This window comes from Callithrix jacchus, chromosome 19, assembly GCF_049354715.1.
Source record: "Callithrix jacchus isolate 240 chromosome 19, calJac240_pri, whole genome shotgun sequence".
Taxonomy (NCBI): domain Eukaryota; kingdom Metazoa; phylum Chordata; class Mammalia; order Primates; family Cebidae; genus Callithrix; species Callithrix jacchus.
In genome coordinates, this window is record NC_133520.1 from 51681936 (window position 1) to 51695355 (window position 13420).

General features: G+C 40.5%; 1 protein-coding gene across 2 annotated transcripts in view; it reads right to left on the reverse strand.

The window, feature by feature from the left end:
* MAP3K21 (mitogen-activated protein kinase kinase kinase 21) overlaps window positions 1–13420 on the reverse strand; it is a 56962-nt gene that overhangs the window by 22660 nt on the left and 20882 nt on the right. For both annotated transcript variants that reach the window (XM_035280583.3, XM_035280584.3), the window contains exons 3-5: window positions 9821–9969; window positions 8818–8993; window positions 554–794 (exon numbers count right to left, since the gene is read on the reverse strand). In XM_035280583.3, the coding sequence (XP_035136474.3) occupies window positions 554–794; window positions 8818–8993; window positions 9821–9969 (566 nt within the window). The remainder of the gene's footprint in view (window positions 1–553; window positions 795–8817; window positions 8994–9820; window positions 9970–13420) is intronic.

Sequence of the window (13420 nt, forward strand, 5' to 3'; positions counted from 1 at the left end):
ACACTGGAGTGCAGTGGAACGATCTTGGCTCACCGTAACCTTTGCCTCCCGGGTTCAAATGATTCTCCTGCCTCAGCCTCCCAAGTAGCAGCTATCACAGGCACGCACCACCACACCTAGCTAATTTTGTAATTTTGGTAGAGACGGGGTTTCTCCATGTTGATCAGGCTGGTCTCGAACCCCCGACCTCAGGTGATCCACCCGCCTTGGCCTCCCAAAGTGCTGGGATTACAGGCGTGAGCCACCGCGCCCGGCTCTGCTTCAATTTCAAAAGGAGTCAATCAGTTAATCCATCAATAGGAAAGTACGCTGAGAGTGAGATCCTCGTGTGCTGTGACTACGATGTGCTCCTAACAGTGTTTCCTACACGGAATCTCATTGACCGTTCCATTAGAACCATGACTCTAGGCCCGAAAGTGAAGATCCTCATTCAGTCCCTGTTGCACAAAGTTACTTCTCCATCTCTTTCCCGGTTCTGATAAGCAGAGAAAACTAACGATTACAAGGAAGACACACAAAAAAATCTTTCAAAAACATGAGAGCAAGATCATACCTGAAGGTAAACTGATGCGATGTCCGTCTTTGAGCTTTAAACGACTTCTCTTAAACTTCCCCTTCCTCTTCTTGACCCTGGGCTTCTCCTGGTTGAGCTGGAATATCAGAATGTTAAGTTCCCGCTCCAGCACGTCGATCTCGCGCTCTGCCAGCTGCTGCTCCCGCCGCTTCAGCAGCTCCTCCTGAGACTTCTGCTGGAGAGCCGCCCGAGTCAGCTCCTCTTCCCGGGATCGCAGCTCCTGCGACAAGACGAACACCCAGGCGGGTCATTCCCAGCAGGAAGAAGGGAATTCCGTCTATCACACCACGGCGGCGACCCCTCGGCCACGGGCGCCTGTGCACTAGGAGAAGCTGAAATCCCCTCTTCCTCTGCTCAAGCCCTGCTCACTCGGGTCCTCAAGGGATGGAAGTCAGGACAATCCAAGCTGACACCTTTCCCGCGGATTACTCACTTAAATGAAAGCCCCAGCCTCTGCACAACTGCCATTCTCCTCTGTTCGTTTTATGATCCTAAAAGAGGCACCGTAAATTTTCTACACTTGGTTTTTAACAGTTGTCCCTCTTCATCTCTCACCTGACACATAAAACAGGCGTGAACACACAGCGACAAAGTGCAGATGTGAATGACCCATTTCAAAATAAAGCCGAAAGTTCAAGCTCAATCACCTAAAGCATCATTATTTTAGTTATACAAGATTGTAGTTCAGACTACTTAGAACTTCTTTAGGGTATTTACAACTTTGCTTAGGGAATAAAACATCTTGGTGGAGAGATTAAGGCAGAAAATCAAGCTAAGGTGTTAGGAGTCTGTTGAAGGCCTATTGGAAATGAAAATGAAGCCCTACCTCTCAAATTACAAGGCAAAGGAAAATCTATTCTGTACACACAGAATTTTTCAAGATCCCACTGAAGTATGGAAATGATCACTCTATAACAGATCTCATGAGTTAGTTAATAAAAGTTCCTGTTATGATACTAATTAAAGTTAGTTTAATTTTACTAATTTTACCAACCTCTCTTGCTTTTGGTTTTTGAAGTACTGAAATTCTGAGAAACAGAAAATCTATGAATTAAAAAAAAATACTTTTATTCCTACTAGGAAAAATTATTAAACAGTAAAACTGAAAACTCTGCAAAGTTTTAAAATTATATGCCCACTTTTATTTCATTTCTATAAAATGTGTTCTGTTCTTTACCAGAGACATAATATTCCTTGTAGCACTGAACTATTTTCTATTCTAAATTACCCTACTAAGAAATCAAGCATTCACATAGAAATCAAGGCATCTGCAAGCTTTTACTTACACTGCTCCGACAAATTTAATCTTATAATACCTGAATACCACAGTCTTTGTTCGAAACTGCAGATGCCTTTTCAGGTAGAGCTTTGGGCTGTGAGCTATGAGTACTGCGCAAACATTTCCTATGTTATATTATAAGCAGACCATACTTTAAATAGGTCCACCTCAACAATGCTGATCCATGAAAACACACAGTAAGATTGGGGCTCCTGGAAGAAACCAGACCCAAACCATGGGACTAGGATGCAATTCAAATCTACTAATGACTTAGACTTTTTAACGGAAGGACTCAAAGAGTAATCTGAGCCTATGTATCAGTACAATTATCATATAAAAAATAAACACAGAAGACCATCGTCCCACAAATAAATGAGACAATATCAAGAAGAGACTAGGGAGTGCTAATAATAAAGATATTCATTTATTCAGATCAAACTGATTCTGAATTTATGGTAATTCTCCCAAAGTGGACTGAAATTCCGTTTTGAAACTTTCTTTAAATTTATTTTTTAAAACAAATTTCACAAGCCAAACTGCTGGAGAAATGATTTATTTTAGACCAAATGGTATTTAAATCACTTCAGCTAATATGTATCAGTTGGATTTTATTTATAGAGCAGATGGCTATTTCATTACTTTGTGTCAGATATAAATTATTACTTGAAAAAAAGGGAAAAAATGTTACATGTTAAAAAATCTGTAATCCATTTTTTAACTAGTGACTTTTGTTCAACTCGTTTGTCCAAATTGGATGTTTTACTATAGTGTATTTGGAGGCAGAGGATAATTTCCAGTCCACTTTCAATTTCTAACTCATTAAACCTTTTTGTTAAGATACTTTTCAGTGGTGTTGATATAAATTCAATTAGCTATTGTTAAATGATACAGCAAGAGAAAGAGATAAGAACAGCAAAATCAATTAGGCTGTGTGTCGCTACGACAGTAATTGAGTAAAAAACCATTTTTAATTCCAGGCCCCAAGCTAAATCACCAATCCCTGTGCAACAACTTCATGAATAATAAACAAAAAATCACTTGCCTAAGATGTGAGAAGAGAAAAAGATAAGATTGAAGAGAAAGCAGCAAAAGTAATCTTCCTTCTGAATAAATTTTAACACATTCAAAAGTAAATTTTAAAACTAGGGTACTAGAACCCTTTGAATACTCAGAAAGTACGAAGCACAAAAAAATTCTTTCAGTGGATGAGATTACTAGCAGTAATCTTTGTTGAATTGCTTGGCACAGGCCACTCTGGTGATGGCAAATCCAGATCCCTGGCAGTGGCTGTTAATCATTAATGAAGGCATGCCTCTGTGTGTGTGGGGGGGAGGGGGTCACAGACAGGTGCAGGCACCAAATCCACAAAAACAGACACACAGAGATAAGGAGCCAGGAGTTTAGGGAGGACCCAGTGTCTACGGAGGCTACGGCTTACTGAATAACACAGACCACAGCCAAGTTACTGACCATTAATTTCAAGTCTGATGCCTCCTACCTTAAGCAATCAGTGAACAAGAAAGGGAGATACGGCACGTACACTGTGCTTTTCACTTCATCAAAAAAGATGTAGCTGGAAACTTTTAAGCCAACAAAAAAGGATTATATATGCTTTAATTATAAATCCAAAGGCTCACAGGATATCATAAATGCTGTATTTCAAGAAGCAATGCACAAAAATAAAACACAAAGTAAAAACAGACACTACTACATGACAGCTCAAAAATCAGTAAAAAAAAATAAATTACTATAAATCTCAAAGTGGAGAAACAGCTGACATCCACTCTTAAATCATGCTTTTACTTTAATATATAATTAAGAACTCACTAGAGATGCCTTTATCTTCCAGTTTCATAAATAATTGTCAATAACTAAATACAATTAAAATGGGTTAAAATAAGGCCAAGCCTGGTGGCTCACACCTGTAATCTCAGCACTTAGGGAGGCCAAGGCAGGAGGATCATCTGAGGTCCAGGGTTTAAGATCAGCCTGGCCAACATGGTGAAACCCCATCTCTACTAAAAATACAAAAACAATTATTGGAGTATGGTGGCAAGCACCTGTAATCCCAGCTACTCAGGAGGCTGAGGCTGGAGAATAGCTTGAACTCAGGAGGCAGAGGTTGCAGTGAGCTGAGACTGTGCCACTGCACTTCAGCCTGGGTGACAGAGTGAGACTCTGGCTCCAGATAATAATAATAATAACAATGATAATTATATATATATATATATATATATATATATATATATATATATTTTTTTTTTTTTTTTTTTGAGACAAGGTCTTGCTCTGTCACACAGGCTGGAGTATAGCAGTGCAGTCATAGCTCATTGCAGCCTCAACCTACCAGGCTCAATCAGTCCTCTCACCTCGGCCCCCACAAAGTGCTAGGATTACAGCTGCAAGCCATCACACCCAGCCAGTAACTAATTGTGAGTTACATCACTTCCAAATTTTAGATTCTATGATTTAAATCTTTATTTTTTTTTCTCAAAGTCTTCCCCTGTTCTTCAAAATCTTTTTCATTTTGTAATTAAACACCTAATTTTAGAATTCCTGGAAACAATCTGGGGAAGTATAAAAAAACAAAAAAACAAATGAGAGTCTTTCCTGTATCATTTTAAGTCAACAAAGTGCATGAAAGTTTCCAAGAAACACGTCAATGATATCATTGATAGTAATGCTTCAAAGAGCTGCAGGAGGTGAACCTGTTCCGGTCAGTGCTCTTCCAGCCTGGCTCTTTAGAGCCAGTTTCCCAGGAATGCCTGGACTAGGAAACCTCAGCATCTGTGAAACATCACCACTTTCTTTTTTCCTGAGGCTAACACTTAACTCAGCACTTACTAAGAAGCAGGGCTCTGGCTGCTTTGCATACAGGACTCACTTAAGCGCCACCCCCCCCCCGCCCCACCCCCAAGCCCTGAGGGACACAGAGTTGCAGTGATGGCTCCAAAGATGAGGAGGTACCAAAAGTAACAAAGTCAGTTGGAGACCCCAAAAAGCAGCAGGCAGCAAGAGCCCAAATGCCAACAGGGCTAACTGTCTCAGAGTTCCTGGTTTTTACCACCACGCTAGGCTGCTATTCTGGCATTCACAAAAGATTTAGTATTTTTGAAAAGGATTGGTGGTGGCGTGTCAGCGGGGTGCTCTATCATATTTTTCAGAATCCCATATGGACTTCCCATTCAGTCTCATCCTGGAGAAGGAAACAGGCAAGCCATCTCCAAGGGATCGCAAGTTGTTGACCCGGAGACCAGATTGCAATTCCTGCAGCATTCACCCAGAGGTCCTACTGCTCGACTCTGGAAGATGCAACCGGTTTCTTCCCTCTCTACTTGAAAGTCCTCCCCACACATGGGCAGCCCCTGCGGTCCCGACCCCTTTGTGTGCTGCTGTGTTCTTCCTATGCTTAGACTCCTAGGCTTCCCCATCATTTCCCCCGCCGGGAGGCTCCTTAAGACACGATGCTAGTACTCAGATGCAATTCTGTGTGTCTGAGCAGAACAGGGCAGATGGGATTGGTGTTTCTCATTTATGAATTCTAAGTACTCATTAATGGTGTCATGGTCTTAAGTTGCATTTATTTAACTGTTGTACATTTTTCAATGTAACCAAATACTGAAAAATCTAAGAAACAGAGGGAATTACCTATATGTCTACTTTAAAAGACTTTAAGCTAGGAGTGGTGGCTCACGCCTGTAATCCCAGTATTTTGGGAGGCCGAGGCGGGCAGATCACCTGAGGTCAGGAGTTCAAGACCAGCCTGACCTACATGATGAAACCACGCCTCTACTAAAAATACAAAAATTAGCCAGGCATGCTGGTACGTGCCTGTAATCCTAGCTATTTGGAAGGCTGAGGCAGGAGAATCGCTTGAACCCAGGAAACAGAGGTTGCAGTGAGCCAAGATTGTACCATTGCACTATAGCCTGGGCAATAAGAGTGAAACTCCATCTCAAAAAATAAATGATTTTGGCAGCTTGTATTTTTTTCCCTAACCATTATTTTAAAGCATTTTACATTATAAAGTATTTGAAATATACTGTCCTTAGAGAGAATGACAAATATCCATGCACTCATATTTAACAGATGTTAAATTTTTACCATATCTCTTTCAGATGTGCTAAAGCCCCAAGTACATCATAGTCTAATCTTATTCCCTCCCTCCCTAGATCAGCTATTCTTAAGTTGGCGGCATCTTTCCACAGTTGATACCTTTAGCCTTCTCATACATTCAAATAGTATTGTTTTGTGTGTCTCATGCACTTATAAAAATGGTATATAATGTTCTTCTGCAAGTCTCTTTTTCCTGCCCAGTTTTATGTTTAGCTTTCACCTCTTTGGAACACCTTACTAAAGTTCATTCATTTTCACAGCAGGTCCTGAAATAACATTGTTTCATCATCACATGGATGAGAAAAAAAAACAGTGCCCAACCCACACCACTGTCTGCGTGGAACCGACGCATTCTCCGCACGTCTGCATGTATTTTTCCCACACGTCAAAGATGTGTGCCTCAGGTGCCCTGGCAAGTCTAAACCGTCCTGGTGCGACTTAGTGTGAGTGTGGGTGTCAGCGCGTCCTGTGATGGGATGGTGTCCTGTTCAGGGCTGGTTCCTGAGCTGCTGGAAGATACTCCAGGTTCCAGCCACCTGAGACCTTGAACTAGAATAATTGGGCAAATAATAATTCTCTTACTTATTTTTATCTTTCTTTCTTTCTTTCTTTCTTTCTCTCTCTCTCTCTCTCTCTCTCTCTCTCTCTCTCTCTCTCTCTTTCTTTCTTTCTTTCTTTCTTTCTTTCTTTTAAGAGATGGAGTTTTGCTCTTATCATCCAGGGGCTGGAGTGCAATGGCACAATCTTGGCTCACTGCAACCTCTGCCTCCCGGGTTCAAGCCATTCTCCTGCCTCAGCCTCCCAAGTAGCTGGGATTACAGGTGTGCACCACCACACCTGGCTAATTTCTGTATTATTAGTAGAGACAGGGTTTCACCATGTTGGCCAGGATGGTCTCGAACTCCTGACCTCAGGTGATCCACCTGCCTCAGCCACCCAAAGTACTAGGATTACAGGTGTGAACCACGGCACCCAGTCATTAATCATTCTTAAATGTTATGTATAACTCACATTTGTTTCAATGTTTAATATTAGAAGGGCTTTGGTCTTTATTTCAAAGTTTGGAGATGTTTTTGTGACCAGAAATATGCTGTCAAAAGTTAACTCTTGTCACATCGATCAGCCTGTCGTACACTTGGTTTCATTATACATCATTTCATTTATAGTCACAGTTTCCAAGATCCTATCCACGACATTGAGCAAGGACTTACTCAACTATACAGATTCCCATTGCCTGAGAATATAATAGTTTAGGCATCTATTCCCCTGTTAATGGATGTTGGGGTTGTTTTCAGCTTTGCACTATTACAAATGATGCTTAAGTGAACAACCATAAGCATGTTTCCTTGTGCACATGTGTGAGTTTCTAAAGAATCTATAAGTGGAAGTGGAACAGCTGAGTCATATGCCTCTATTACAGCATAAGATTCATAACGGGAATCATAACATGTATATACTTTAAAATTCATTGCTTACTTTCAACAACAGCAATGGTAAGAATTGCTCATTAAAACAGTAATAATAATAATTGCCAATATCTCAACTATTAAAATAGTTATCAGGAGTATATTAACAAACTGTACTTGGGTTCACTTAATGCCTGCCATGTGCTGAGTCCTATGTTCAATGCTGTGTATGCAAACGAACAAGAATGTAAACGCATAGTTCATGAACTTACTATCTGGCAGAAAGGACAGACCAAGAACAATTACATCAGCAAGTATTAATACAGTATGACTTACTGCCATGATAAGAAAAGCACAGGACACTCCTACTGCCCACAGTTTACCTGGTAGTGTAGAGCAGGGGAGGGAGTTATCAGGGACTGAGAATGGAGGGGCTGCCACCCATGAAGTGGGCACAGAAGCTAGGGAGGAAACAGGGGCCTCAGCAGAGGAAAGAACACGTGCCAAGGCTACGGGCCAGGAGTTTGACGTCATGGGGACTGGAAGAAATTCAGTATGGCGGGGGACAGAGGCAGTGGAAATGTAGGCAAAATATGTAAGGAGAAAGGGAATGAACATCGTAAACAAGTGGGCAATGGAAGCAGAGCTGACCGGGTTTGCATTTTAGAAAAGGAAGGGGACAGATGAGGGAAGCAAGGCTGGACACAGAGTGCCTAGCGAGGATGCCCCAGCAACCATGCTGGTGACAAGTAGGTGGGTGGCAGGGATTGGGGCAGAAAATTACCACTGATGGTCTTTGTCACACAGAAGACCACAGGAACATTGTAAAAAGACCCTTGAGACTAGGTTCCTGGGAGAACAGTGATCCCACTGTTAGAAATAAGGGAAAGAAGGAGGGAAGGGACAGGGAGAGTGGAGAGGAGCTTCTGTTTCAATGTCCAGCTTCAAGAGATTATATGGAGCCCCTTTTTAAAACTTGTCAACAAGGTCCGAATCACTAGCCTGGCATTCAAAGGACCATTCAAGGTTACAAATGCCACATCCATCTCTAAGTCCTAGGACTCTGGCACTGTCCCTAGGATGCAGTAAGAAAAACAGCATTTAACACTGAAACTCAACAATTTCCCACAGACACGTCCTTAAATCGCATTTTTAAGAAAACATTTTGTATTTTGGGGAATGTCTATGACATACCTTGTATCAATACATATCTGTATTAACAGATAATGGGGAAGGGAATCTAACAAAATGGCATTCTCCCCAATTATACATATTGAGTACACTTTTGTTTTGCTTTTTTTTTTAACCTGAGAGAAAGTGAGAATCAACAAATATTGATATCTAAAAATATTTTAGAATAATGCTAACAGTGCTTCTTGCCTCATACTTTCCATCATTTTCATAAGTTTGAATACATTATGCTAGTTACAAATCTCTCTCACCTTTTCCTTTGTTCTCAGCTCATCGAACATTTGTTGAATTTCCAGTTTCCAGTCATCTTGCATGGAATGAAAAGACTCTTGAGGCATCTCCGTCATCACTGCCACTTCAATGGCAGATAACTGTTCAAGAATTAAGGCAAACGATGGGCGAATATGCGGGTCTTGTTGCCAGCATTCTAAAATAAACAAGAATCACATTAATTCCATCTCACAACACAGTTCAGATCATCCCCAAGACATCAGAGCGGCTAAGAAATGTTTTACACCAAAGTGTATTTCAACTTAACACTTGTCATTCCTCCATTTATAATATCTGCTCCTCAAGATTTTAAGAATCCATTGGCAATAGTTTGAATAGTTTATTTTACCCAGTGTCCATGGCACAAGCATGCGTAATAATGACTATCGGAGAAGGCGGGTGCTGTCTATATTACATCACATTTAATAAATGGATGTCTGCTTCCCTTGCCTTACTATGGACACCGTGTTTCAGGGGGTAAGCCACCATCACCAGACGATTTGATAGGAGTCACGTAACTCAAAGTCTCTAAAATGTTATATCCACAAGAGAAGTTCTAAAACAATAGCCTAACAATGAGGGAAGGTAACTTGTGGCTTACAGAAAGACTTAGTTAACAATTTTTAAAAGATAAGGATCAAATAGACATGGTCGTTGTGAAATCATACCTGTTAAGACCGTAAGGCATTTCTGATCACTAAGTCAAATTTAAAATAGCAGATCTGGAGCCAGTTCAATACTGGCTATCAGTTGAGTTTCATACATAATAAGTCACTGATGAAACTGGATTGTATTTAAGCTACTTAGTTCATCAAAACTTTACCAGATATTCTAGATCAAAGACTCGGATTCTAATTCTTAAAATACTAGGGTTGCTTAAAAGTACTTGGAAATCAGAGTCACAGAAATTGCTTTGTTTGTTTTTTAAAAAAGGATATTCTAATGAGAAATTCTTGCCCCCACAAAGACACACACACAAAATACCTTTCATGAGCTTGGCAAGTGGCTCAGGGCAGGTGGATGGAATGGGTAAAGTGAGTTTATTGACCGCTACCCCATAAGCCACGGCGAGGCCATCAATGCCCCGATAGGGGACTTCTCCCGTGAGCAGTTCCCACAGCAGCACTCCGTAGCTAGAAAGCAAGGTTTTCAGATGTTCAATGGGCTACACGGTGTCTTCTCCTTATGATGCACTTAGTGAGATAAACACTGCAGTACCCTCATCCACTCCTAATAGGACACTCTTCTCGAGAAAAGCCCCCGAGTGGAAGACATCCCGAGGCGGGAGGTGGATTCTTCCCATCAACAATTCAAACACGTGCAAATACATTCCATCCCAGAAATCAAGTATGCATTCATTCTAGGAATTAAAGCCACTTAATGAATAGGAAAGCGTAAGAGTAGTACATAATTGAATTAAACAGGGTCCAGAACCAGGTCACCCTTTAGGAGTAACGTGGCTATTTTGCTATTTCTCCTTCTATCTCATTATTCCTAGACTTAAATAAAACCTCCTGAGGATTATTAGGACATAACCCCACAGAAATCTCATGGTGCATGCCACAGGACTGACATAGAATCATGCTGATTATTTTAAAATAGTTTTTTGAAACTGTTTCTCTTTCCGCCTCCCTTATATTTAGATGTGTTACTAATGTTTCTACCATATTGCTGAACAGTAAGGAACAGAAGGAAATCAGTGTGGGCCCCCTTGCACCTGCTGGCAGCACATACGTCTCTTTTTTGTAATGAAGGAAGCCAGGACGAAATGGAAATTTTAAAAAAGGCACAACTGCAGTCACTGAGTTCTCCAAAGCATCATCACACGTGATGCAGATGCAGTCACAAACAAGAACAAGGAAAGGCACAGAAGAGGATTTCTAAATGAATGTTTACAATGAAGGGCTGAATTTCAAAACACATCCATACCACAGACTGAGACATCCAAAATTCCATTTAGTACACAGGGGCATATGCATGAGCCTTCTGCATTGTACATATTTATTCTCTTCTGCTATCTAAGTCAGTATGTTAGTTTTATCTTATTCTTCTTCAAAATATAAAGTACACTCAGATATCTTTTGTGAAGTAAATTTAAAGACTAGGAGTCACTCCAGTTGATTCACTTGACTTCAGATTGAAACACATAAGCATGTAAGAAACAGTGTCTTGTTAAAAGACACAGGGCACAGTGGCTCACCTCTGTAATCCCAGCACTTTGGGAGGCCAAAGCAGGTGGATCACCTGAGGTCAGGAGTTCAAGACCAGCCTGTCCCACATGGTGAAACCCCATCTCTATTAAAAATACAAAAATGAGCTGGGCGTGGTGGCACATGCCTTTAGTCCCAGATACTCACGAGGCTGAGGCAAGAGAATCACTTGAACCCAGGAGGCAGAGGTTTTAGTGAGCCAAGATCACGCCACTGCACTACAGCTCAGGTGACAGAGCAAGACTCTGTCTCAAAAAAAAAAAAAGACACAAAATTACAGCCAGGTAATAGGAACAAGTACTCCTGTTTTATTGCATTGTAAGATGGCTACAGTTAGCAATAATATATTAGAGGGTTTCAGATAGCTAGAAGAGAAGACGTTCCCAGCACAAACAACTGACATTTGAGATGATGGATATGTTAATTAGCCTGATCTGATCACCATACATTGCATGTACTGCAACATCACTATGTACCCCATAAATATGTACAATTTTTATGTCAATTAAAAAATAAAAATAGCTGGGTGTAGTGGCCACGCCTGTAATTCCAGCATTTGGGGAGGGTGAAGTGGGCAGAATACTTGAGCTCAGGAGTTCAAGACCAGCCTGGGCAACACGGTAAAACTTGTCTCTAAAAAAATATAAAAATTAGCTGGGCACAGTGGCAGGTGCTTGTAGTCCCAACTACTCAGAAGGCTGAGGTGGGAAAATCACCTGTGCCCAGGTGGATGAGGCTGCAGTGAGCTGTGACTGCACCACTGCACTCCACCGTGGGCGGCAGAGCAAGACCCTGTTTCGAAAATAAATAAATAAAATAAAAATGAATTAAAAGGAACAGTCATATTTGGTTTCCTTTTCAATTCTACTAATATAATTATTGAAGCTCTATTCATTTTCCTAATCCTTCAAAATCTCATTAGCTTTAACTTTTTTTAAAAATGTGAAATTTAGAGGCCACTGAATTATTTGTGATGTATGTTGGCTATACATAACCTTTAAGCATAGTTTGAAAGATAACAGACAGAGAAATGGAAGTAATCATTTGACTATCTTCTCAGCTTAAGGGACGTGGGGATTCACATCACAACACAATGGAAAGAAGCCTGCTCTGAAGACCTAATCTGCAAAGTGCTGGACTCCATGTCATCCCTGGAGATGATCACTTTCAAATTAAAGGCTTCTTCATTAGTTCCTACTGGTACTAATGACTACATAATAAAAATATAAGAAAAAGAATCTAGAAAACAACAGGACTTGCCAAACAACGGTCTCAGGGATCACCACCTAAGGTTCCAGGGGCCCTAAGCAGAGGTATCTGAGCCCTGAGGCTGTGAGTCCCAGACTCCTGCTCTGAAGAATCCCAGAGGACCACTGAAGAAAAACTGGATTTCAACCTGAGTTTCAGCTTTGCTGGTATTACTGCTTGCTCACTAGCTATTTCTCCCTCCCAAGTCCCTTAAAGCTGATTTCAGTGAACTCTTGTATCAAACATTAGTGAGACACACGCTATCATCTCAAAACATGGTTTTTATTTTAAAAAGGAAATATGTAATATATACAATGTACTACTTGAAAATTATACAATGCTATAACTGTTAGCTAAAGTTGAAATCATTATTTTCCAAATCTTATCTGCTTCCTTTTGATAATTTTCTTAAAATTATCAAATTTTAAATAATTTGTATTAGAGGAGACACATTCATAATTTCAAACATAAGTAAACTTAACTCATAGATCATTCAACAAAAACAAAAAAATTCTTACATGGAATAATTAAAATTTTCTAAATTCAAAAAGAATCCTATTAACAAATAACAAAACTAAAAAAATAGCCATGTAACTTTGCTTCTTGGAAGTTTCACGAACTGAATAATCTGGGATAGATCATTTTTCCAGAGAGAGGAGGGCTTATCCCATGAAAAACCAATGTGAAAAAAATGTAACTATTTCAATGGAACTACTTCTAAAGTATACTACATATCTTCCCGTTCTCTTAAACTGGGTAGAGATAGTATGATGAAGCCCTCTCCTGAGAACTCAAGAAGTGTCATGACTCAGGGCTGTGGTGTCAGGAGTCATGGATCTCAGTCCTGAACCTAGTCTGCTTCTTAGTGGTTTTATAATTCAAAGCAAATTTCTTAACTTCTCTGTGCCTGGGCTACGTAACATACAAAACCAGGACAATGATAAGAGCTGTACAAATTAGATAACAGCCTGGTGCCATGGCTCATGACTATAATCCCAGCACTTTGGGAGGCTGAGCTGGGTGGATCACCTGAGGTCGGGCGTTTGAGACCAGCCTGACCAACATGGAGAAACCTGTCTCTATTAAAAATACAAAAAAATAAGCTGGGCATAGTGGTGCATGCCTA